We start from the raw sequence: 27,924 nt of genomic DNA, 5'->3' as shown, positions 1-27,924 counted from the left end.
GATGTGAAACTGTCGCTCATAAATAACGCGCTGAATTCAGGATTTTTCAATCAAACTTTGTTAGTCAACTGTGAATTACTGAAACATGTTAAATCAAAACTATATTTAATTTTGTCCACTTTAAGTCCCATTTGACAAATCGTCTCAAATTCCATAGATTTCATCTCGCGTCATTTGCTTCTCTGAATTATAAAATCTTCAAACTAGCAGGAGAAAAATGTGAGTGTGTGTGTGTGTGTGTGTGAGTGATGTACTGGCTGTCTCGCCCCAGGGATCACAGCCAACATCACATGATTTATAGCATGATGGTGGAGCCAAGTTCACCTCCAAACACACAAACATAAAGAGGGAGTATAGTCACACAGCCAGCAACCAGTTACACAGTTTTAATGATTACAGATTGCCCCCCATGGATCTGTCTTCAGAATCAATCTCTCCTCACATCCGCACATTGTTTAAATGCTTCTGATCAAAGTCATTAATCGATCGCAGGTTAACAAACCTCAGGTGTCCGCACAACAGTATGTCCCCCGGGGAATTATGTAGTCATTAAATATTCATGTGAAATGGTGTGTAACGCTGGTGTTTGTGTGCAGGGGTGTTTTTTTATCTCTCCTGCATTCCTGTGCTGCAAACTTCACACCTCTAGATTGCAGAAATATTTGATTATTCCTGAGGTTTTGTTCTATCGTATCTCATTCATAGCTGTTCATGTGTTTTGGGATAATTAATGAATGCATTTCGCCATTATTATGTTACCATATTTCCCATTATAGTGGCTGACAGACAGAGTAATAATAGGTTGATGTTGAAGGTGCAACAAAAAAGGTAGTAATGCATTTAAAGTCTTGTTTCCCCCCCAGCTATGACATGTCCTGTATTGCTTGAGAACAGTCTCTTGTGTCTGATGAAATACAAAAACATTAAGAAGATGGATCAGTCAGTTTGAACCAGTGGTGCATAAAGAGGAAGGTTTACTCTTAATTTATGTACCAAATGTTTTCTTTAGGCCCATTTAGCAAAGGATAAACACCCTGTGTTATAAAAAGTGACATGCAGGTCTACTCTTGCATATGCACTCTTGCACATTTTATTTTTATAATGGCTGACTTTAACAAAAATGGGCTACTTCTCTTAGTAAATCAATTTACCCGCCCAACCCCCACCCCCCAAGATTAACTAAACCACAAAGAACATTTTTATGTTAGCTAGTTAATTATGTAGCCAGCACTGCTACAGCAGTATGCTTGTGTGAATTAGTTCGGAACCACTCAGTTTTTGTTGTTGTTGAATATGTCATTTCCAAATGGCATATTCAACAGGCACAGAAAAAGAATGCCTTGGAAGCTCCAACTCATCAGAGCAATGGAACATGTAGCTTAGCATGAGGCTACTAGGCGAGGATGCAGTTCTGAACTAAAATTCAGATTCAGCATAATTTATCGAGCATGTTTCTTGACTTAGAAGATAAAACTTAAATGTTGAACATAACCTGAACAACCGTCACAATTAGTTTTATTCTGACGCTATAGAAGTGGTTGTGACAGGAGGGTACGGATAATGGCTGCTAGAAAAAATACAATATGATCTTAAAGGTTTGTATGGTTTCCAGATTAGTTCGTTTTGGCCCTAAGATGAATCTGAAGGGTAACAACACCATAGAAATGAAGGGAAGCCAAATATTTCCTCTTCAAAGATAAAAGAATCTATCAGTGTATCACTTCATAAAACACCTTCAATAAAAAAAAGGGACATCTGTCTGATGCAGATTTGTCTTTACTTAGATTTTTTTTTCCTGATATGGTGACAGATATAACTGCCACCATCCTTTCAGCATACTCTGCCTTAGCCACTTTTTCATTGCTAGGGTGAGGCAACAAAGCGGCTCTGCAGAATACCATTCTAGCTGGGACATATTGCTCGGTGACACCAGCAGAGAAGCATTTTCTCCTCTTTTCAGGCAGCAGGTAAAAGGTCTCAGAGCCACCGAATGCCATCCCCCGACAGAACAGAGCCAATTCAGAAGAGACTGTGTTTAGCTGTACACGGGCAGGAGAAAAAAAAAAATCTTCTGGTGCCCTCAGCAAGACCTCTCGAGTCCTCCTCTGTGGCCATGCTGGCTCTCTCGCGTTCCCCTCTTTGTCTCTCTCTCTGACACCCACGCACAAACACACACATACTGAAGCTTGCGAGGATCACGGTTAAAGCCCATGTAAAGTTCATTGTTCACCTCCCAGGGGCTTTCTTAGGATGAAATCCGGTGTGATGGCTGTCTCTACAATGAGAATAATGTGGATGGTGTGTGACCCCAGTGGTCATCCGGCCACACAGGTTCACACACAGGTACACACACATGTATAGATGTTGAAATATTGTCTCATGGCTTGAGCATGAGCAATATCTTTTCTGGAGACATCCCAATGTGCAGAAACGCCAAAGCTTATTCAAATGTGTCCTTTTACAGCTTTCTATGTCTTTCTTTTCCACTTTCTTATATGTTCTGAAAAACTCACAAAAACAGCACAATACAAGATACTGTAAGCTGCAGTGTTGCTCAAATTCAGCCGCAGCAGTGAGTTATTTATCATAGATTTATGAGGCTAATTCCCCCTTTTGGGTCAGCTAAAAGGTGACAGAGCTCAGACGCTTTCACATCCTGCACACTGAATACCCAGAGAGGGTGCTGTTGGGTTCATTATTGGAGTCAGGCAACCACAGATTAATTCTGCAGCCTATAATTGGATGGCCTATCTCTGAGTGGGGCAGGGCTTATGTGCCCGGGAAGTTGGCTTTGGGATTTGCTTGTGAAAACACAACAGGAGTCACCAAGTAGTAAAATAGTTCTGTGTGGTGTCAGCATTCAGAAAAAAAAACAACATTTTCTGTCTTTAAAAAGTACATTGTCACTCACATCTTGTCTGCATGTTGCCAATTGCTAATGTTTCTCTCTTCTTTCTCTCTCCCTCCTGCAGATCCCCAGCTCAAGGGTATAGTGACCAGGTTATATTGCAGGCAGGGATACTACTTGCAAATGAACCCCGATGGCTCTCTTGATGGGACCAAGGATGACAGCAGTAATTCCTGTGAGTAACTTTGACAGTGTCTGTTGCCCTTTTAGATCAGATATTTGACAGGTGTCTGGAAACATTTGACGAACTGCGAACAAAAGACTTTTGGAATGTGAATCCACTTTTAGTAGAGAAGACAGCAATCGAGTAACTGGAACAGGTCATAGACTCTATGTAAGAAGAAGATATTGACTCAGCTTTTAAAATGCCAGAGTGTCTAAAGCAGGGGTGTGTATCCACAGGCTTGTTGGGGTGGCCTGGCCCCACCTCGAAATCTGACTGGCCACCCAAGGTCCAACCCCTAAATCCTAAACTTTGACTGGCTTTTTGCCTTTTTCAGAGGCGGGACTTATATTAAAATCAACTAGTTTAGCTGTGTTGCAATAAGCTGCTTGTACATATATAGAATACGTTGATGCCATTCACAGTGTGATCACACACACCTCATGTCACCCCTGCATAAGTCAGTGCCCCAGGTGGGCCACCCTAGCCAAAAATGTATGGATATACCCCTAGTCTAAAGCCTGCATTGTGTCTAATGACCAGCAGGGGGAGAAGTCAGTGGTTGAAAGAATACTGCTTATATAGAACAACTGGGATAACAGGCCTACTTCACAGTCAATTTATCACCACAGTAATAATATTTTTAACAAGTGTATGGTCTCAATCCCCAGCTTCAAGACTTCTTCAATACTGCATGACTTTCATTTAGTAAATGATGGTCCCATTTAAAAGTAGAAAAGGTGATAAAGCAGGGTATAAGTAAGGGTGCGGCTTCCTGTGATATACTGGTTGCTACAACATCCTGTGTCCTGTAAACCAAGACAGAGACGTAGCAATTCATATTAAACGTCTCATCCTATTATGATCATTTCTGCTTCCAAAAATCCAAGACGGCAACCGCTGATGCCAAAAAAGGGCACTTAAGCCTTCAAAGGGGAGGTTTGCAAAACACTATTTGATGATACAATGGCTACATCCTCTTCTACTCAGTCATTTCAACTGGTATAGCTTTCTTGTTGACACATATTGTTTTAAGAAAGCGCCTTGCTCATGTCCTGGTCTAGACTTTACCCCAAGGTAACAAATTCAGCAATCTGTCTGTCTAGTTTCTTTAACCTTCAGGCCAATACCTTCCCTTAATTTTTCAGCCTTTGGAGCACAAAAGTCCTCTTACAGCTTTATCTTCCTCTCTGGCAGGGAAAGTGGACCAAGAAACACTGGGCTTAAGAGGAAGAAAGGGGTATTATTAGCTTGTTCTGGCACTGCTCCTCTAACGCTCCAGGCTAGGTGGTTAATTTGATTCCAGTGCTTGGTGCTAACTCTATCCTGACACTCTGCATTGTGTCACTTACTCCTGTCAGCATGAGGAGATGTGGCACATTTTGTCTAATAGGCTGAGGGGGCTTATTGAAACACAAGGCAATACATACAGTATAGGGTGCACAAATGATGTGTCATATCATTAAATATGTAAGATAAAATCAAGTGCTGGGACAGAGCGCCAAACATTTAGTTGAATGTTTTTTTTTTAAATTGGCCAAAAGCCACCAAAAAAAGCAAGGTGACGCATCGGTTCTCTCAACCTTCCCCTTGGCTCCAAACCTGCCAATACCAATTACTTACAGGGTCATCTGAGGCCGTTTTGCGCCTTTAAGTCTCCAATATACACACACTTAATGTCACAGGCAGGCCAGCCCTGTTGTTTCTCACCAGTTCAAACAATAGCCATTACCTACTAGGCCCAAGGAGTCTGCTACAACAACAAAAGGGACTATTAAATCTGCCATGCACCGCTGGTAGCGTTAATTACAGCGACTACTCAGGTAGTGCTGGGTGGCCATGGCCATGCTAGGCTAGTCATGTTCAGCATCCATACTGTGGTTTTTTCAGAGATTACAAACAAGCTATTGTATTAGCCTTGCTTAGTGAAGCGTTACAAATGGACAGCTTACATTTAGATGATGAACTATGTAGGAGATTATTGATTTATCTTCTTTTTCCAATATGTTGAATGTCCATCTAATTGTTTGATCTATCTTATTTGGTTCGGTAATATTTTATGTATGTCTGTGTGTGTCCTTCTCCAATTTGTTTTTCAGCTTTGTTCAACCTTATTCCTGTGGGCCTCAGAGTTGTCGCCATTCAGTCCGTGAAGACAGGGTTATACATCGCCATGAACGGGGAGGGCCTTGTGTACACATCAGTAAGCACCCCCAATTTCTTCTCTTCATGCTGTCGAAAATATCTGAAATGTTTTGAAAATGTTCGTCAGAATGTCAAGTGCAAACAAAAAAAGCAGCATAACACACATGCATAATACATGATCTGATATTTATTCCAATTCGATACAATGTTTTGACAGAACTATGTGGGGTTCTTATGAATAGAGAGATTCAGATACAGATGAAGACACATACATCCATTTTTAATGACACACACACGACACCATTACCAATAAGGGGCTCTGAACATGCCTCAGATATTTACCACATTTTCACCAGGATAATTGCATTCCACCGTAGGTTATAGAGCTCATGAAGCAGAAATTCTTGCATGCATGTTGAAATTCACCGGGTTAAATCCCCCCCTGAGTTTGCTTTCCACACATATAAACCATTTACACCCAGTGACATATTCACATCTTCTGCTATCCATGCCCGCCTCTGCTTTCATGCTGTTATCCTATCCAATATACTGCAAATGTTTAGTCCTGGGAATTGCTGTGATGCTCTGACACATGTTTGGCATAATGTATACCTTACATAAATGAGATGCAGACTGGGCTTCTGAGGAATTTCCATCTTTTTTTTTTTCTTTTTTTTTCATCAAGTCAACTACTGTATTGAGCTCCTCTCATCAAAAAATGACTTGGCTCCTGGTTGCTAGACAGCCGAGGGGGTGATAAGACACAGATAGAGCTTCTATAGTCTCTCTCCTCCACTCCATCCTCCCCCTTTCATTCAGATCAATCAGCAGGAGGAACACTGGGAGAAGTGCTCCTCTTCCAGACAGGAGTCCATCAGACTCACTGTCTCTCATCCCCTCTGCTGTCCCCGTGTTCCTAATCCGCAGAGCTCGGAGCTCAAATTTTTTCTTCATTCATTACCTCCGAGGTTTAGAGGGTCTTCTTCTCTTACTTTACAGCGTGCCCATATTCAGCTGGAGTTCTCTAATACATAACAACCGCTTGACTTAAGCCATGAAATGAAAATTCACTTGAGGAGGATTGACCTAGAAGCCTATGGATTTAGTTAAGGGGCTGCACAGCAGGGATTATGAATTAATATATTCCATGGGTGCAATATGCTGCATATCACAAACAACAACCTAGTTTGTGCAAATTGTTGATTGCATACACTCGTTTTCCCTTGCAGACACAAAGATCAGCACAACTGGAAATGATAATTTAGAATTGAATGCATATAAAGCAAGAAACACTTTAATTATTCAACTGATCATTCAATTTTAATCATTGTATTTCCTAGAAAACCGCTTGACTTAAGCAAATCAATAAAACTGTTGTAAAATCAATTGACTTAATCAAAACAATAAAAAAATCAAAAGGTGACGGATGAATAAAGAAAGAAAATGTGAACAATTCATGGGGAGTAACAGAAAAAGAGCATACATAAATAAACACATGAAACATGTTACAATCAAAAGATGGCAAAGCGACCAGCAACACATTGAAATGCAAAGGAAAGCTACAAGTAACACAGCCCAAACAGTTGAGCAATACATAAGTCCGACCTCTGATCAGGCCAATCATTGTTGAGAACTATGGGGTGGCTCATTGGATGTCTAAGGTGACCTTGGACACCCTGGCCTTGACGACCCCCCTGCTAACTGATATTCAAACTTACATGAATCTCTCCCTTTTTGGCGGCAGTGCTTTTACTGCTTCTCTTAAAGTTTCTCTTAAAACCTATCTCAGAAGTATTTATGTTGTTTTGTCCACTAGTCGATGATGGACATGTGCTCAGTCATAAATACTGGAAATTGGGCCTTGTTGAGCCTGGTCGGTGCGATACTTTCCTTCAGCCCCATTTGCCCTGCTCTCCTCTTCACACAGCTCTCTTTGCAGCTTATTTCTGTGCTAATGGAGGTTCTGATCAGACCTCAACTATCCAGCCACCCACTCACAGGTCTCTTTTTTTTGCTCCTTAGTGTGAGAATTACTTCGGTAATGGCAGCCTTGTGAGATGTTCCTCATCCTCCCCCTTCTTTTCTGCCTCTTCTCTCCTCTGTAGGCAAGGTACCAGCATTCCGCCCATTAGCACTCTGCTCCTTCGCTTGTCGGTATCAACCTTTTCTAACCATTAAGAGTATTTGATTACAGTGCAATTACATTTCAGAAAGTACTTTGAAGCTTGCATTAATGCTGAACAACATGTTGCTCAGAACACATCTTATAGAAGAAGTGTGCAGAAAACAACCTGTTTTTATCAGTGAACAAAAAAATACTTTTTCAATATGGCCTCATTTCCCAAAAAACTGATCCTTTTTCTTAACTGGGATTCACTTGGTCAGTTTTTCTATCCCTTTATTAAATTAATCACCAAGGCTTTTACTGGGATGGTGTACTTTGAAAATAAATTAAATGCATTTTTTTTTTTTAACAAATGAAGTGAATGAAAAGGAAAGTCCCACTCTTTCAGGAGAATAGATGGAAAGCCCATTCAAGGCCTCTGGTAGTGCATCATATTCTTTTGTGCGAGGAACCCAAAGGCGCAGCGAGCAGCTCGAATGACAGAGATAGCATCAAAGTGAGTGTGCAGCCAGGCACAAAGGACACACCACGGAATAAAGGAGAGTTCAATCATCTCACCCCTTTTTAATCTGCTCCTTTTGTATCTGAGCCAATAAACTCCCAGCTAATTTCTCCTCCTGCAGGCTGCACTCTGGATCAGGCACTTCTTCTGAAATGTATTAAGGGAAAAGAAAAGGAATTCTCTTAGCTTGTTGAGGGCGGTAGCGGAAACGGAACTTGAATACGTCTCTAGATAATCGTAACTCTTTATGTTAAAAACAGACAATTCAAATGAGAGAAAACATAAAAAAGCTTAATTATTCTGTGGGGACGCGGATATTAAATGCCTAAAAGCAAACAAGGAAGTGTTGGATTGTGTAATTTTGTTACACATGATGAAATAATGCTGCCAGAGAATGCAACTCCCTATAGTGCTGGTTTTGTTGCTGTTTTTTTCTTTCCTGCTGCATACATCCTCCAACCATCTCTCAAGTGAAATGGTTGAGCATTTCATGGTTGGCTGATTTTCTTTAGAGCTAGTTCCCCCCTTTCCCTCACATCGCTGGAGTCTCTCACTGCAGTCTTTTCTTTATCAGGAGTCTGCTACCTTTCATGATTGTCAAATTGACTTGCCACATCACTTGAGTGGTCCCTTTTTTCAGAGTGAAATCCTTGAGAGCAATCTGGAGCGAGCGCGGTGGCTTTTGCCTCACTTGTTAGTGGCGGCATCGTCAGTAGTCCAAGTTTCCTGTAGTGTTCGATTCAGGATGTATGAAAAGTCCAAGAGGCTGGATGTGAGGGCTCCCTGAGCTTTCATCAGTATGAAAATGAAAGTGCATGGAGGCTGTGCACAGGGAGGAATAGAAAAGAGCAGCTTATTCAGAGGTCATTTGTGTGAAAACAGAGTCTTTCCAGAAGGCTCAAGTCTCCCTGGAGAAGGAATTTGATATTTTCCCACCAACTCTTTTTTTGCCGTTAAACTCCAAGGCCCTTTCAAAATGCTGCTCTATGATATTCTGCCTATTAGGCAAACCCTCCCATGGATGCCCTTTGCTCCATTACTTTTATTTTCAGATGTCTTGCAAAGACTTGGCATTTCATGGATGGAGAATTCAGTTCCACATGATATTGAAATGACCTTTCATTGTTAAAACATCTGATTTGATTTGAACTATTAAAATGCATATGTGGTATCCAATTCAGCATTTAAGCACCAACCAATCTTAGTGAAAATAGATATTCATAACTATAAAAAAAAGGGTTAAAAACTGCTCACTTTGATGCTGTGACCATTTCTCTTCAGACTCTATAGGCATGGCAGATCAGGTTTTGACTGACATCTCCATGGTTTCTTTGGTTTTGATTGACATCTCTCTGGCTTTTCCTACAACAGTGGTGCATGTGACAGTCAGGGTATTGCAGCCCTGTATGTTTGAGATGTCTAAGTAAGACTCTGAGGGGGAAGCAGAAGACCTTTCATTTTTTATATACTGATCCCAATTGGTCACTTTATGGTGAAAAACCAAATGTCTGGCATAGGAAAGGTAGCAGCACAGTGTCCCTTTCATGAGATATCAAACTGAAATGTGTTTGTGTGGAAATGTATTTCTATCAATTTTAAGCTTTTCTCTATTTTGTTTATAAGAAATGGCTATTCAATTTTTAAAAAATGAGACGTTGTATTTCTCTATCAGACCTCTCCCTACAGTATTTTTAACCCTTTCTCCCGCTGTATGCCCAATTGGTTCTCCCCAGTATCTACCCAGTCTTGTGTGCTTCACTCCTTGATGCGGCTGCTCAGCAGCTCTGATTGCTTCGCTTATAGCTTGCCGCCATGAATGTCCAAAATGGGTCCAAAGAAGAAATAATAGATAGATAGATAGATAGATAGATAGATAGATAGATTTACTTTATTGATCCCAAACTGGGAAATTGTGGTGCCTCCAAAGTGCGAGACAGTGTGCCATTAAATTTAATTTTTCTTTCAATTCCGTTTATCTTGGGTGTTTTCTCTCTGAGATTTAGGGTTATTTGGGGACAGGGTTGCTGGGGAAAAGCCACTTTTCCCCAAATCTCCCTGATTTCCTAATTTTCAGGTATAATGTATGAACATATGTTCAACCCTTGCCTTGGAATAGTAAGTATTGCTGATTGGCTGGTCTGGGATAACATCTGGTCCCACAAGAATGAAAAGAGAATTCAATATCAGCAAAGAAAATCCAAAGTAATCCTGCCAATCTTTGGCTAACTTTGACACCCAGAATTTGTGTTGCCCCAAACTGCTTTCCATTTGAGGGACAGCATAACTAGGAGGTTGAAAAGAGCAGAGATGTTACTTAAAGACCTGTAAAGAGCTGTATGCTAGCTGATAACACTAGCTTGATAAGTTATTTTCCCTCACAAGCCCCTTCACGTTTCTGGCTGGTTATCAAGTAAGCAATTTTCTGCTTGCCTGGTTTGTACTTTTGATGAGATTGCATATATATTTCACAGAAAGTCTTGGATTTACATTTCTATTCTTTCTTGCCCTGTCCAACCCTTTATGGGGTGACCTAGGATAAAGTGTTGTGATGTCACTTAAGAAAAAAAAGATTGGGGTTGCTGGCTGGTTAGCTCAGTTGGTAGAGCAGGTGTTTCATGTCCATGAGGTCATTGTCCTTGATGCACTGGTTGCTTGTTCAATGTCTGGCCTTGACCCCCCCCCCCCCCCCCCCCCCCCCCCACACACACACACACACACACACACACACTCTCTTCTTCTTGTATCTTTTCAGCCTTCCTGTCAAATTAAGGCTAAGAGGCAAAAAGATTATTCAGCACACTAAACAATTGTGTCCAACAAATGACTGTGTGATCATTATTAGTGTTGATTCCTAACCTGCCATGTTAGGAAATTATCTTTTTCACAGTTTGATGGTCGTTCAATGATTAAAAGTAAAGGTGGAGCATCAAGGCATCCCATCTTTAATGAAAGCAAATACAGCTTTTAGATGTGAAGTACAACTGTAAAAAATACTTTAAACACACATGGTTTCCTTTTAAAACTACAAATTCAACAGGATTAAATGATGGGAAAGCATAGCAACCACTGTGAAGATATCTAGAAATACAATATTCCTCACAGCCGATAACCGTGACCGTAATATTTTCACAACGCTACATTTCTCTGATACCTATAGTAATTACTCAGATTATTTTGCCTCCAGAGGAGTGTCAGGCTCAGAGTTGAGGTAGGGGGGAGCCTCATTATTCCTAAAGTGTTGCTCTCTCCTGCCTTTAATGCAGTGTCAGAGTCAGGGAGGGGTGTGGTGGTCATAAGTGCTGGAAGGAGAGCAGCTTCATGCATTAATAAACAACAAGGTCTGAGGTAGGTGTCAAAGCTGATCCGGTGAACTGTTGGTCGGGGCCAAGAGGAGCTAAGAATAGACAGTGCAGTCCTTCAGGTTTTTAATATCACTCCTGTTATTCTCTTCTAAGGACTAAGCTAAGATGGACTCTCAAATAACCTGAAAGGTGAAGTTTAGTGACTGACTATGCTCGGTAGGATAGCTAACAGCACCCACATGTCACTTCGACCAGGACCCCAATTATGCATTACTTTAACCCAATAAACCGACATTTACATTTTTTAATAGTAAATGGATGAATGGCGATTGACTTCTTTTTGGAGCCAGCCTCAAGTGGCCCCCTGAGGAACTGCAGTTTGTTTTGTTCTTCCAGACTTGGCTTAATTCCTCAGCCCATGAGGTTGCCACTTAGGAGTTTCCCATCATAAAACAGGGAGTCCTCCACAGTTTGTTTATCCTTACCTCTGGGGATTATGCCTCTCTGAACAATAAATCATATATACACTAAATGGCTGATTTGTCCTCTATCTCTTTCCAGGTCATCAACTAGAGGTCTATTAATATCTCATCTCCCCCTCTTCCTCAATCACTCTGTTATTCCCCTGTTTATTTAAAGCAATTAAGAGTTGGCAAGTGCGGCTGTTTTCTGAACCACAGGTTTACATCACATATTTATGATATGCAGTATATCAGTAAAGTGACTGAATGTGGTTGGAGGAATATCAGGACTATCGTAAAGGATCATGAAAAGTCTCTTTATGCTCTAAGATCAGAAGTTCTCTGTTAGCGTGCCATGTTTGTGTACTTAACATTTAGCAATAGTAGAGAGGCTTTTAAATTCAAATCGGATGTTTTTGCTTTGATGCTCGTTACATCATCTTACTTTTTCATCCTGTCTCTATCTTGCAAATGAATTTCAGTGAGACTGCTGCAAAGTTTTCTTAAGTAGTATATGTACTGTATAGAAGAAAGAAGGTTCAGACAGTGCACTGAAGTTGGGCTTGCATTAGCTGATTGGCATCAGCAACTTCTTTCATTCTTCACTATCAGTGCCTCATTTGTTAGCTTCTTGGCTACCGGCAGACTAAAGATCAATCATACTTTATATAGACTTTACAATCAACTTTTCAAAGTGATGTCTTGGCGTATTCTTAAATGCCAAATATATTCTGATGCATTGTGTCTTTGTGCTGGTAGTAGATTTGATTTAAGAATCAAGTATTTGTTTGTTAAGGGGCAACTTATTCTGGAACAAATACTTCTCTTAGTCTTTCTGATCCCATCTTTCACTTGCAGACCAATCGGCCAAATCAGAAGTTTTCACTAAATGCCTTTATTTTTGCAAAAAACTTAATGTTTGTATCATGTTATATTCTTATAATTATTTATTATGATTCCTTCTGTACAAGGTTTTTAATGGGACATGAACTATCTTCAAATGCCTCTTTCTATCAAAGAACATTTTCATTACAATCACTGAATAAAGCAGTGACAGGTCAAGAATCTGTGTCTCTACAACTCTCTTCATCATGCACAGGATATCCGGTGAAGGGGCTGCTAGCTGAGCTGCCATCTATAAAGTCGACCTAATGTAACCAGTATTTGGTGAATCATTTCCTCTTCTTTTGAGGAGAACAAGAGTTCACTTTTTAAACACACCTTTGCAGTGGGAAACAGCATTGTATTCCTATTTAACTTTAAATGCTAGCGGGGGGGAAAAGACAGACCAGACTGTGGCTCAGTGGTAGAGTCGGTCATCTCTCAACCAGAGAGTCTATGGTTTGATCCCCAGTTCCTGCAGTAATATGCTGATGTGTCCTAGGGCAAGACACGTAACAGCGAATTTCTCCCACTGCTCTGTCAGCATCATATGAATGTGATGGACAATTCACCAAGCAGACTGCCATCATAATGTGAATGTGGTGTGAATGGGTAGGTGTGACCTGCAGTGTAAAAAGCATAGAAGACTATTTCCATTCGACTGCCAGTCATCATTTCTCCTCCTGTTCTATCCATATTGGGTAAAATAATCCAAATTCAAGAATTGTTATCAAGCTCATCTTATGGCGCTGCCCTACTGAAACACAGATGATGCACAAATTGAGCTGGAACCTAAAACAAATCCTGAACTTTGGAACCATTCCTCAAAAAAAGGGACAGGCTGTTATTAAAGGTTTTTTAAAAGAGCTGAGATAGACTTTTGTCTTCTCTTAGCTTTCTCCACTACTATAGATATGTTTCTTTAGTTTTAGGGCTTTTGCTTCAGTGGTTCTGCACAATGTGGTTTTTGTTAACGGCCAGTTGCATGGTTACATGTGCATGCTGGCTGATCTGAGAGCCTCTGCAAGTCCCTGTGAGCTGCCAGAAATCTATGTTCTGCATCTTCAAAGTTGATTGTCTGTATCTTCATAGAAGCATGCATGTTCCAACTGTATTTTCTTCCCTGAGTGGGCCGACTTTCTACCATGGTGGCCATCAGCCAAGTATCGATCTGTCAGCCAGAGCTTACCCTGAATATCCCTCATCCATCTGGGATAATCCCTATATCTCTATTAAAATGGAGTAGCCAAAATCACATAGTGGCTAGTCAGTATGGTATAGGGGCTGCAGTGATAGCTGTACAATATGTGCTGCTGACAGATAATTGGAATGCAGGAGACTGGAAAAATACAAACACTCAATCGACTGGGTGGGAGGTGAATTTGGAGAGAGAGGAGGGAAGTCCCAGGCGTGTTTTGCAGGGAAAGCCCTGCTTTGGTCAATGTAATCAGTGTTCCATGCAGTAAACCTCTGCTTAGTGCCCATATTTATCTCTTTGGAGCCACTTTACACTCCATCCAACAAAACCTTTTTATAAATCAAGCACAGGTATATTACTTAATTCATTTCTTATTAGAGCACATTTTCCTCCTTTGTGTGATGTCCTTTAAAGAGACTAACCGTAGGTAACTTGTATCCATAATTCATATCCATAACGGAACCTTAACCTGCCTACCATAGTCCTTACATTGGAAGACAGGTACTGGATTTTCCAGATATAATTAAATATTTGATTAAGCCAGAATTATCAGATATTTTTTAAATGATTACTTGTTTCTTCTAGGCCAAAGAAAGTCTTCTTTTGGTTTGGAAAGTCTTTTGGTGTTCTTTCAGTTTTACTCTTGCGACAACAATCTGTTATAATGTCTCTTGACACAGCTTGCTTGAGTGGGTGGGCCATAGAGTCCTCGCTGGTGGCTATTGTCAAAATGTGGAGGGAGGTTTGGCTATATTTTGATATAAAACAGCATAGACGATAACCTGTTAGCTATGGTTAATGCTTGTCCTAGCTAAAAATACTATTGCCTCACTCCAGCTATGAAGATAATTCCTAGTTAACATTACAGTAGCTAGGAATTTACACATTTACTTGTGTATTGTCTCACAATACCAAACAACTATATTAGCTTTTAGCCACTTCCTAACTAACGCCAAAACTAGCTAGAAAGTGCCAAAATGCTAATGTCAGCTGTTATCTTCTCGCATAGGGTTATTAATATGTTGTTAAAACTTGAAATATGGGCTAATGTGAAATGATGATTTGCAATTTACCCTAAATTTAAACGATTGACAGTTTTGAACAAAGCAGTATAAAATCACAGATTCTTCAGTTTCCCACCCAGGGCATTACGTCGAACAAAAATGTCCTCTGTGAGAATGTGGTTAATAATCCATGCAAACAGAAATACCCCCATACAATATTACAATTACATTTCCGTCAGAGCGAGTGTTCTGATGCGCAGGCTTTACTTGTGAAAGAGCACTTTTGGCAAACTTTCCCTCTCCCTTGGATAACTGATTCTGTATAAATGATGAAATTGTACTCTATGCACAGTTTTCTGCAGTCTCTCGTCATTCTTCCCTTCTCACTCACTAAACCATCGTATGAGATAGCTCTTACTGTCATTGCAACAATTATGTTCACATCTGTGCAGATAGTTCAGTGCTGATTACTGAGTTGGGGATGCTCACTATTTGATAGTAGTGTCACGATTCATACTCGTTTATTTATACCTATAGGAAATTAAGATGTTTTCCAGCTAGACACCAGAACAATATCTTTAGGCAACAGTCGTGATTTGTTTGGTCGTAATACCAATAACTTTTTCCAAAGCAACCGCTACCTTGTGTTTCATCACTTGTCAAAGAAACAACCTTTCACTTTAAGAGTTGTTTTTAGTGGTTTCAGCGTGCAGAGATGAATCATTCCTGCGTGAGGACTCTCTTTCCACTTTCTTTTTATAGCAGCTAGTCACTCACTGATTCATTATTTTGTTGTTTTTAACCTTTGATCCTGCATGACTCCTTTTACCTTGAATTGGCAACATTTATTCATAATAAGCACCCTGTTGCTGTCCTATCCCCCAGTGCTTTAGTCTGTATTTACTTTTAACCTGTTTGAAAAATGGATGTTCAGAGAGTGACCCTTTTAGACTGCTCATATTCAGACCATTAGTGATGAACAAAGTGACATTTTTCTCTTGCATGTTTTGTTGGTGAGTGTAAGTACGTGTTGCACCATGTCGAAGCAGAAATGTAATAGAAACAGAAGAAGAGTAGGCGCTAGGAGAAGGGAACCAGATCACCGTCTGTGTTCCTCTGTATGCCTAGAGAGGAAATGTTAATATGTAGATATACAGATGGCATGGTTGTCATTTCTCCATGAATACATATTGAAGTAGCTATCAGAGCAAACACATCTAGTCTGTTCACTGTATTAATGACCCTAGTTCTGGCCTAATTGCTTTCCCATTGTGTAAATGTCAAGCATCATGCAAATACAAATGGCACACTTGTGCTTGTTGCTTCAAGAGCAGAGTTATGTGCAAATGAGCAGCATGAGGGCCGAGACACAAGGGTTCGTAAAGCCACAAGTAGTCCTCGGGAACCTCGGTGTCAATGGCAAACTGGCATCCGATTGTGCGCTTCAGTCCTCTACGCGATCACTCTGTAATCCCTGTTCTGTTATTACAGTTTAGGTGTTTAAACACTCAGCCAGTCTGGATGGTCTTGGAATCTTGTGAGAGTTCATTCTTCAGGTAGACTTTACCTCCTGTAGAAATCACACAACCTATATATATATTATGTTATTATCAGGCTCTCCCTCATTTTCCTGCTCAGCCCACTCTCTATTTGGAGGCAAAAGCCCCCCCAAAATTTTTAAAATACTGAAGAAAACGTCAAAAGTAATGACACCCCAATCAGCTGCATGTTAAACTTAGTAATATCGAATGTTTATCAGCAAATATTAATCTGTCAACAACATGCTTAGCGAAATATTAAGATGCTAATGTCATGATGGTAAGTGTTAGTGCTAGGCTTTACATTTTTTTCTGGAATTTGAGCTTTCTTTGCCACATATGTTTCTAAATTTACTATCATCGGAAGTGTACCGTGTCTTTGTCAAGCAGGAAAGACCCTGCAACTTTTGAGATTTACTAAAATAATAACTTTTCAGAAATCAGTTAAACCATTCTGGTCCATTTTAAAAAGAAAAAAAAAAACATTTTACAATGGAAGTCTGGTAGTTTTCTGATGATGCCTCCATTGTAAAAAAAAAACAAAAAAACAAGGGGTAAAGCAACACAAATCAAATTGTCATAGGGAGTGAATAAAAATAACTTCGGAACTATGAAATAAATATTTCTACAAATTATCCTCCTTTCAACTTTTCCCTGATACTATTTGGATCAAGAAGTGATTCATAAAACCATCTGGAAGGGTTATGGCTGATCATGGCAGGACTTTTGTGTCATACCCATGGGGTTGCTGGTTGCCATTCTGTTCAAGTTCTTCTCTATAGCTGAATCAGCTGGGTGTGTTTGTGTAAAGGATTGAGGTTGTTATACTGCGACAAAAAAGCCTTCAGTGTTCTGCCTGCCTGCCTGCAGGTGTAACTGCTACACTTTTCTCTTTTCTCTACAAGGATCCTTCTTTTTCTATTTCCGCCCATGAAATGAAAGTAACATTTTATCAAGCTTCACCCCTGGAGTTGTGAAAATCAATATAGTGAGAGCTCTTACAGAAAGGTTGTAAATCATGGAAATTCATTCTCTTAAATCTGAGCTAATCCCTTCTCTGCTGTTTCCATCTGTGTCTTCACACTGGGAGTTAGGTAACACAACAGCGACTTGAGGAGCTCTAAAAATCTGCCAATTCAGTTGTATGTACATGTGCAAAAGAGTCAGTGCATCATCTGCATAGAGGGGCATTTTATTAGTGCAGCCCTACATAAATCTGAAGTAAATCATAAACCTATGCATAAGTTTGCATTTATTCTGTATGAAAAAAAAGCATCTTACTCCTTTTGTTAAGAATAGCTCTGACCTCTATGTAAATGTTTCTACGGTACAATCTTGTGGTTAACGGTACTTCCACTACAGTTTCACTGCAGAGGCTAGCAGGTCAGGAGGAGTTACTGTGTGATACACCCACGCATACTCTTCTGAAGGCTGTTCCTTCTAGTACACACTCACATGCACACAGGAAGGGAAAGCTTCCACTTGTAATTTTAGCTGTTGAAAATCTGCACTTTCTCACACATTTTTCTGTTGTATATAGGTGTCCTCTCCATGCGAACACATTTGTCCTAACCGCCACCAACAAGTGGTTTATATCTATATCGACTATATATTTTACTAGCACATGCTGTGTCACCGAGCTCCTGGATAGGTGCTTGATTAGCTCGCCCGTTCTAGAGCTCTCTGAGACAGGGTTAGAGATACTAATGAGCCTCTAACTGAGTGACTCTGCATTTGAGTTTTTTTCACCGGATAATTAGACGTTTTCTCTAATGCAACTGCAAGAAAAGTGCTTTCCACAGATAAAAACAGTTCTGAGAAATCTGGTCTGGATGAAGTTCTTGAACGGGCTCCTCTCGAGAAACTAGAGATAACTGATGTTAGAAATGTTACACCTTAAGTCTAGAAAGATGACAGACTTGGTTGTCTTGTGATCAAATCTTCATCTATATGTGACTGACAGTCAGATAAAGAAGACCCAGAGCTATCCATGGGTCACTTGTTTGGTGGGTTGTTTTAGGGAGGTGAATAAAAAGGAGGTAAACTGGGAACATTTAGCAAAGGCATTCCTGCAACATCTTTAACTCCCTCAAGAAGAATTGCTCTTGCATCTGGGAGTATTTTGAGGCATGGTACTCTAGTGGACCATACTCATAGTCTTCATGACGGAGGCAGATGATGATATTGGTGGCCACAGATTTTCATTGCTTGTCCTGTTGGACACTCAAGAAAGCTGCAATTACCAAAAGGCCTGTCGAGATCTCAGATTTATGCAAAAGGCTTTCAAGGGTTGTGAGGTTCGTTAAGCATGGAGGAATAAAACATTTTGATGTACTGACATGTTGAGGGGTGTTGGCCATCTAGGGTTGAACTAGACCTAAAATAAATAGAAAACATTTTGTAGTGGTTAGAAGGTGACAGTTTATGGAAGAGTCAAAAGCCTATTCCAGCAAATTGGATCAAAAGCATTGCCAATTGTATAATACCTCAGTGCTATGTTAATTTAACCATAAGGAATTTCACTGTGACTTCAGAAAAGGAACTGAATATAAATTGGGAATGGAGACTTTTATCACTGTCCTAAGATTTTATTGCAGAATTGTGCAGACAAGTATTTCTCCCCCTAAAGTGTTTTTGGTCTATCTATATTTGGTCTATTAAGTTTCATAAGTAAAGAAGATCGAAGTATTGACGGCATGCAACGCAGTATTCCCCAGATCACATGTGGCAGCTGACGGGCAGGCTGCTTGGTTACGTGGCTCCTTTCTGGCTGACTGCTTGAATCAGTCAGCCTTCCAAGTGTAGCCATGCCACATTTTATCCTCATTGACAGACAGACTGCTGGGGAATCCTCTGCTGTCTTCCCCTCATGCACAGACACTCAGGCTGAGTGCTCTGGCTGCTTGTCAACAAGGTTTCAGCCCAGATCGACACTGTGAAATGGCCCCTCTACAGTCAAATTTCAACAAATACAGAAGGGAAAAGCAGAATTCTCCAAATCCCTCAATCCTATTACATTTTAAGCCAGGTACTTTAAAGAAATCCCATCTTTAACCTAGTTTTTTTTTAAGGATCTAGTGCTCCAGGTCTTCCAGTTGACTTGACTACAATGCTAGAATCTTTTATGTACTTCTGTCATCAAGCATGTGGCAAGTACATGATATATCATGGTAAACAGTTGATAATACCAACAGTAGTACTTACATCTACTTGTGTAATTATCAGCCATGTTATTCTCTGAACTCCAGCCACTGCCAATAAGTGATAACCTCTATGTGCCCCTTCAATGATATTGCCATCCAGTATGACCTTTGAATTTCCTCTCTTACACACAAACACAGACAGTTTAATCTCTTGAGCTCCTTCTATGTATACACTTGGAGCTTAAGCTCATGTAGATCCTGTTTACAAGGGGACATAATACAGTATTATTGACGTTATCCTTTGAATGCTCTTTGGAGTTTGGCATTAAAGGGTCAAACAAGTACTTTTTTTGTAAGTTTAAGCTCCTCAACTACAAATCATTTATTAGCATTAGTATTGAATTTTTTTTCAATGCACTGTAAGGTCCCAGCTCTTTTTCTCGTGAATTCCATTCAAATCCCGGCAGCCATTGGTTGCACATTTATGTCGATATGTTGTGAAAAATAATGAAGCAATATTTTTATTTGCGTTATTTTCAGTCCAGTATTGCGGCGAAAGTTTTTATTTCATTTTCATTTAAAGGTGCCCACACGTCTGACACATCACAATCCCGCCATGTTTTTAGCACCGTGTCAGCATTTGTCGTCCTGCATCCTTCAGGCACATCCTCCCTCAAACAGCACAGCACTGTTTAAACCATGAAATTGTCATGGTTCCCTTTGCATTTGTGATGAGAGTCTGTGCTCAGGCACAATTTCATGCCAAATCTGCTCCCCAAATTGCAGTGCACTATATTTTATCTGCATAAATACAAGCTCTGCTTTGCCGTTCCTCTCACTCTGTGAAAGTATTCAGTTTGAAGCAACAAAATTGGCAAAAAGACAAGAGGACGAGAAAATGCAAGTATTCCTAGAAAAAGAGGCATTGCAGTTGGGTTTGTTCTGCCTCTGCTTTTATGAAAATAGAATACTTTATTCTTTGGCCAGCATGTACAGTTCAGTTCCTGCATGTAGGAAAGCACAATAGATATGCTAAAACCCCAGAGTCAACTATGAAATATGGGTTCATAGTACAGGAGCGCAGGACATCCCTGGACCATCCTATGATCTCTTGGGTTTATCTTTGAAAGCAGGGGTCATTTATAACTCTACAGTGAACAACTGTCATATTATACATGCTTGTGTATGTGTATTATTTTTGTCAATAATTTACACACAGGTCCCTTCAGATTCACAAACTGCTTTCACAATTTTTTGGCTGTAAAACCTGAATTTTCCTGATGAGAACAAAACAGGAAAAGACCAAAACTAAAACGTTGTAAAAATTCCTTCAAATTCATTCACATTTTAGGGAGTGCTGCATGTAAGGCCTTTTTCTTTCTAGCCAAACTTTACCAAAACCTTCCACCTAAATTTCCACATGAAGTCTGTATGAGACGATGCGAGAATGCAGCAGGTAATACCAACCAGTGAGGTCAATGTGCTTGCTTTATGCTCATCGACACACTTACGTCGATACAATTACACAAAACGCCATTATAGCTTTGGACTTTGCTCATGCTGTCTTGGATCCCGTGTGAACATTGTGGCTGCAGTGTTCTTTTTACGTCATGTCCTTTCCCTGAGACCCTCACCCCCTCCGTCCCGTCTGACAGGGATGACTTCACGATGTTATGTGACAAGTTAGAACATTTTAAGGGGCATTTCTTTTTTCTAGAAAATTTGTAAGAGTGCTTGTGTCAAAATAGTTCCTAACGGGCATGGGATGTCAAATACTGAGAGTCAGACTTTCAGCGCATTCAGCCATAAGACCATCCATTCCTCCGGGAGATCTGAACCATTTCTCTACAAAATGTCAAAAATATAATGCTAGATTAAAAACAAGGCTGAGTTATCCCCTACAACAGCTCTATACTATAGTTAGCAACAAACATCATTTAAACAGACGTTTAAGGGCTTTTTTATGGTAGGGACTACTTTCTGCTGCGGATTGATAACACATAGTGCGACCAGGTATTTACTGAACTGGGATATTGGCTGTGATACTCAAAATAAACCACAGTGCCCATGTCCATGGTATTCAAAGATTATGTTACCCATCAGAAATATGTGGCTTACTTATGTATTTTAAAGGCTTTTGGAAAAAAATATAATATGATTTTAAATGTATATGAAATACATTGGATGGTTTGCTCTTTTTATGTAACATTTAAAACAAGAAATAAGTTAATTATCACAACCCTTATCTTCTGGAACTTTCCTGTATCCTAATTAAGTTTTTACAAGTATTTTCTTTAGTTAATTGAACCCTTCAGCTGTAATAGACGGGCCAATAAAATAGAGGGGAGTCTGAATTGTGTTCATTAACACAATTCACACAACCAATTAAATAGGCACCAGAAGCTTGACAAACAAAAAATACGCAGGAATGCCACCCCTGTCACCCAAAAAAAAAAACTAGACACCAGAGCAAGGGGACAAAAACATCTAATAATAAAAACACAAAGGCACTGACTGTTTTAGTTTTTGAAATCTGACATGAAAGAAGATCGGAGGCAACAGACAAGAGAAGTTAGTCTCTCCACAGTCTGCTGTCTGTTCATATAAATAAATGCTCGCTAGAGTAAAGATCTGACATAAGGAAAAGGTTAAAGAGCAAAGTAGCAAGTGGAAGAGTCACCGACAAGATCATTTACAAGACAAGGACATGCAGTTGTGTTTTCAAAGAAAAATACAAGGATGCTGTCCCTGAGGGTGTAAACAACCTGAGCAGAGACGGAAACACACAGAGGAAATAACAGACTCAGTACCTGAACACACCACCAACATTTTCTCTCTATTTATTTCTTCTTGCAGGAATGTGTGTGTACTCTTCAAGAAATCAGCACTTGAGTGTGACATGTCTGATATATGCTCGTCAGCTTGTTGCACTGGGCAGGCTGCTGGCTCGCTTGACATGAGATGACGAGCCAATCTAGTGAAAAAAAAAAAAAAATCTGGCTTCCTTGACACCAATCTGGCACCAATTTGCGGTTCAACGGCAGCAGAGTGGACAAACACACTTGTGCATGCACACTTGCACACACAACACAGACACAGTGGAGTACTTGAAACTGTGCTGATGTATATGTGGGTGGGTTACGTTTTGTCTGTGTGTTTGCTGGACAGCAAGCTCTCCTACAATGTGTTATTTTCTTATGTAGCATGATTTTAAGCTCAGGATTTTAAAGGTAACCTTTACACTAATTTTCAACAAGTTTAAATAAGTCTTAGAGCTCCCCTAAACATGTCTTTTGAAGTTTCTTGCTCAAAATCCACTCAAATCCTGTATTTTATCATGCATACAAACCCCTCTATTTCAGCCCTGCTCAGAACAGGCTGTTTCTGTGTCTGTAGCTTTAAATGCAAATGAGCGGTGTCTGACCACGCCCCTCTCTGAAAGGGGACGTGCCTTAGGCTTTCTTGCACCTTGCCTAACTGTAAACAATGGGCAGAACAAACACCTAGCTGTGGGAGAGTCACCCTCCTGGGGGAGGGGTTACTTCCCTTTGTGATGTAATGAAGGGAAAATCTCCAAACGACCTGTTTGAGCACACATTTTCAAGTGGAGCAGGCAAAAGATGGAGAGAGATGCTCTTTTCTCATAGTTGCAGGGTGGTCGACATGCTTGGGACACATACTAGTGTTAGAAAAACCATGGTGAAGTGCATTTTGCATTATGTGTGAGCTTTAATGTATTCTTCGACTTCGTCTTGTAATGGCTTTTGATGTTAGCGGATCTCTGTGTTGGGTTTTCTTTCTGTTTTTTGCTCAGACAACGGTCGGGAATTTGGCTTTCATTCAGATAACTTCTGACATGTATTATGAGTTTAATTTTCTCTCACTTATAACAGCAATTTCAATAAGTTAGTTTGCAATCATTTTGGCTGCAGCATTATTTTGCCATTTAACTGATTTCCAACAACATAAGTGGATCATTTTCCTCTTAATTAACTTCCAAGTTTTTGAGCTTTGCAGGCAGAAAGCTGAACACACAGACAGACATGCTTTGCACATTTTAAACCCCCAGATTGTGACCTAAATCGTGTCTGGACTTTGCCTGCTACAGGTTAGTCCCCCACTGAGAGCTGCTCTTCTCTGGAACATTTCTTAGCATGGGCTGTTTTGTGTGTTTGTGTGTATGTGTGTGTGTGTATGTCTGCCAGGGGAGCTGTACTGGGCCTGTGTTAAAGGGTCTTTGCCTTCAGGGAAACTTTATTGAACACTTAAGTGCTTCTGGTGGCCAAACAGCTCAAAGGTGTCGGTGTTCTTTCTCTCTCTCTTTTAGTGAAAGGTACATTTTGTGTTCGCTCTGGTTAAAAAAGCAGTATTGCCACAGTTTTTCAAGGTGACTGTACGCAAATGATCTGACAGGAATGAATGAATGTTAAAATAAAGTCATAAATCAGACAGTAAATTGGCAGTCTGCTGGCTCACTGTTTTATGGCTGCAGATATGACCGTTTGTAGTTATCTTTCTATATCAGTGATTTATAAATACATGAAGAAAATATTCAAAAGATATCAGTCTGAGGAGGTAAAGACAGGGAGGAGACTTATGTGGATATTTATCCAGCAAACAAAATGAAAACTGTATGTCAGAACTGGATTAGATTATCCAGATTAGAGGACTAATACAAATAAAGCTTGAATCCTACAGGAAAAATTGACCGATTACCAATATGGCAGCCGATGACCCTGAAAAGGTGCTCAGACGCTGCTTTCTATAAACAAATAACTTGATGAGAAAATATGTTACATGTAAAGAGATATATTGTCAAAAACACCACTTATCCATGTAAAAGACAAGGCTAGCAAAGAGATAAGACGTTTCACTTTGTCCACAGGAGGGCGCCAAATAGACAAAAAAACAAAAGTGACATAAGGGAGCTTTAACACCACGTCGATGTATCTGTGACAGCCTGGGAATCTTCCTTTGACGTTTAGAGGCTCAGCAAATTTTTTTTAAAAAGTCTTACTGGTAATACTTTGACTTCTGCCCCTCCCCATTATCTTTGTTCTACCATAATCAAATGTGAAAATCAAATTAAGCCTTATATTTGTTTTATAAAAAAAACTTTAATTTTGAGCTTTTTAGAAGATAACAAGTGTTTTCAGACCTTCTGTCTTTCATTATCAGTCCTTTCATTTAATCCTTCAGGTTAAAACTTGGCTTTATTTAATCTGTCATATACAAAAAAGGAAAGGATCTGATATTGTATAGCATCTGTATATAAAATCCATCGTGCTGTTGACAAAGTGCCTCTCCTCATTTGGTCTGCGTCTTCCCCTCTTCCTCCTCTGGGTTGGATAATCAGGCGGGTCTACAGAAGCCCCCATTGTCTGCACACACTGCCGACGTGACTCTTATACTTATGAGAGCGGCTTAGCATTGTGAATGCAGCTCAGCTTTCTGGAGGTTGACCTTTTTCCACAGATTAATAGGTTTTATGCTGGCAGCATTAATAAACAATTTCTTCCTTTCCACAGTGGGGTAGCGGGCAGTCACTCTGCATGTTAATGTGCGTCTCCCCCTCCCCGTTTAGGCGTCCTCTCACCTACTTTCAGGCAGTCATGCTTGGAAATCACGACCCGTTATGTGTTCTTTTCTAAAGGATGTTTGTTTTAGAGTGACTCTCTTTGCTCTCTTGTTTTTTAATCCCGATTCACTTCATTTCAGGGCTTTTCATTTAAACTCCCACTCCCTCCATCTGTCTCAATCCATTTGTCTCTTTTCTTTATGTGTTATTTTTCTGCAGGAGCTGTATTCCGCTTTGCCCCTTAACCACTTCTCTCTCTCTCAATCTCTGCCTTTTTGTTGCACCTCCACCTGACTGTTCATCTCTCCTTTATTTCTGCCACTGTTTTTTTCTTTTCTTTTCTCTTTGCTTTGGCGGCAGCAGCTGATTATGTGAGGCTGAGCAGTTTTGGCCCTCACGCTGTCGGTGGCCAAGGTCAATTATGGCCTTCCCCTTTCAGAGCGGGGAGCCGCTGATGTGGAGCGCCAGGCGGGGAGATCGAGTGGGAGGAAAATCAAGCGTTCGTCGCCTCAAAAATGATTCGATTTGCTGTTGTGTGCTCCGTGTCCGAGTCTCTCTCTCTTCTTCAATGTCACCCATATTTTAACAAATATTATGTTGATACCTTTTTAAAGCTCTGAATGTAAAGATAAAACTGCCACACACATTTGTTTCAGTGGTAAACTGCGACTTTGAAATTTTGCTTTAAACACTTAAAAATGATCACTTGCGCTGCAACTATCAAATATTTCATTATTGATTAAAGCTCTTAAATTAAAGGGATGTTTAACTTGTTATAAAACCCGCTGAAATGAATTGTGATGCCTTTTTACGACCTATAAAATCAAAGAGAACGTCAGCAACAACATTAACTTTTTCTATGTTTAATATACTGAATGCAGTTGTAACCTCTGCAGGTAGAGTAACCAGGTGTAGCATCACAACGTTTAAAGTTTGTTATTTTAGCTGCTTATCTGTTTGGCAATCCTCTTTTGGTTTCAGGAGGAATGTATCCATAAATTGACATTTCTCTTTATGAGCTAGGCGTTTCTTTTGACTCTTGCATGTAGTGTGTTGCTTCAGGCATATTCTCTTCCATGCAGGATAAAAAGAAACTTTGGCAAATGTCATGAGCCTTTCTCGGAGTTGCACTCCCCCCGGCTTCATCCTTGGGTAAATACTTTCCAATACTTTGGTAAATCTGCATCTCCTTTTCTTTGTCGTTGTTTCAAAAAGTGCTCTCCGGTAGCTTGTGCATTCGTTGCGTGGCAGTGAGGCGTAACACAGGCAACAAGGATGGTGACATGTTGGCGAGCCCTTGACCCCCCACGTGTGCGCTGATTGATGGACATCTGAAACAGTGCCGCCATGATAGCCTTCATTTCCTTTTATGCTCAGCCCTATGAAAACCACATTTAAAAAAAGTTAACTCTCCTTCACTTCGGAAAACTAGAGCCGATGAAATGCGGGACATCGTCTCAATTTGCTGAAGCGGGACAAGTGTTTAAAATGCCGTGCAGTCACCGCACAAAGAGGGACCTCAAACTTGCTCACTCTACTTGGGAGCTTTCCAGAGTAGAACATCATTTCAAGGATTTTCTTCTACGTTTACATTCACATCCTAAAGACGGAAACTAAAGTGATGTAAGACAGCTAGTCCTCCTCAAGATGGAGGACGCTTTAATCTCAGCTGTGTGTTTGTTTTGCGACTTGTTCATGATAATAACAAAGAATTACGTTTGGTTGTACCTGTACTAAATCTCAGTAGACACATACTCTTGGCCGTGAACTGTGAAGCAATAGTAACAAGGAAAAAGACTTATTGTGTAATATTAATCAGCAATGTGACATTTCTCATTATGCATCACAAACGGCTGAAGAAAAGTGTCTTTCTTACCTTGTAGGAAGAAAAAGAAAGAACATGATGACACTGTTCTGCTTGTCATTGACATTTGACACGCTTAAAACATAATCAATGTGTCCCGAGTCAGCTGCCTACATCTCTCTGATCTTCAAAATCAAACTGATTACTCCGGCTGACAGTGTTACTTTTTTTTTATTTTTTTTTTATGTTCGGCTTCAAAAATCTCTCCACAAACAAACCACCTCCTCCCACTCCTTGCCTCAGCACACAAAGGCCGACTTTTCTTTGGAGTCTTTATGAAGGCGTTTGATTAGCCCGCAATTTTGGCCTTGGCTCCGGCTTCTATGATTACTTTGACTTGAGGCTGTTTAGGAATGTGCCGCGTAAGTAATCAGCTCTCGGCTAAACACGGGGCCTGGTATCGAAATGTTGAGTCTAATTACACAAACCAAGAAACCTGTGATGGAGCTCACCTGACCAGGAAAAAAGAAATATAAATAATTACTTAATTGAAGCAACTCGGGGGAGCATGAAGGTAAAACTGTTTTGCTGTCTAATCGGCTCAGCGACAGGGTTTTCTTCTGCTTTAGAGAAAAGGGTTGTTATGTGTGACAAATGGAGCAAGCACAAATACACTTGTCCTCAGCTTTAAATCAACACAGCAAGTGGTTTAACAATCTCATATAGGATGGGCTGTGTATGTTTGTTTTTTTTACAGTGTGTAATATCCTATTCCGTCACATGATCAGATAGCACACAGACGTCCTTTTCTGACACCTTAGCAGCCGTTTGATAAACCTCTGCTCGCTGCTGACATGACTTAAATCCTAATGTGCACGACAAAATGAATGAGGATGGGGTTGAGCCGGCACAGCGTCCGCAGGGAATTTTTATTTATTTGATATTAAACATGCCAGACAGCCTCTCGCTCAGGGTGTTATCAGGCAACGCTCGGTTCTGTATTGCTCCAGCATGCAGAGCGTCTGCCTATCAACGGATTGTTCTGCTCAGTCGCTGTGGTCTGCTACAGAAGCAGCATTAATAGTTTTGAACCTTATCCTCATATTTTGCCACCGGAATGATCTGAAGTGAATTTCTCTGGTGTAAAGTAATCGCTGGCGAGACAGAATGT

At 40.3% G+C, this 27,924-nt stretch overlaps 1 protein-coding gene across 3 annotated transcripts in view; it reads left to right on the top strand.

Moving 5' to 3' along the window:
- The window catches only part of fgf14 (fibroblast growth factor 14), a 117,821-nt gene that overhangs the window by 79,881 nt on the left and 10,016 nt on the right, over positions 1-27,924 (top strand). For all 3 annotated transcript variants that reach the window (XM_020633958.3, XM_065962104.1, XM_020633959.3), the window contains exons 2-3: positions 2,973-3,083; positions 5,171-5,274. In XM_020633958.3, coding sequence (XP_020489614.1) covers positions 2,973-3,083; positions 5,171-5,274 — 215 coding nt within the window. The remainder of the gene's footprint in view (positions 1-2,972; positions 3,084-5,170; positions 5,275-27,924) is intronic.

The sequence above is a fragment of the Labrus bergylta genome, chromosome 13 (assembly GCF_963930695.1).
Source record: "Labrus bergylta chromosome 13, fLabBer1.1, whole genome shotgun sequence".
NCBI lineage: Eukaryota > Metazoa > Chordata > Actinopteri > Labriformes > Labridae > Labrus > Labrus bergylta.
The sequence above is the reverse complement of the archived record's forward strand: the minus strand, read 5'-3'. Positions and strand labels throughout refer to the sequence as shown.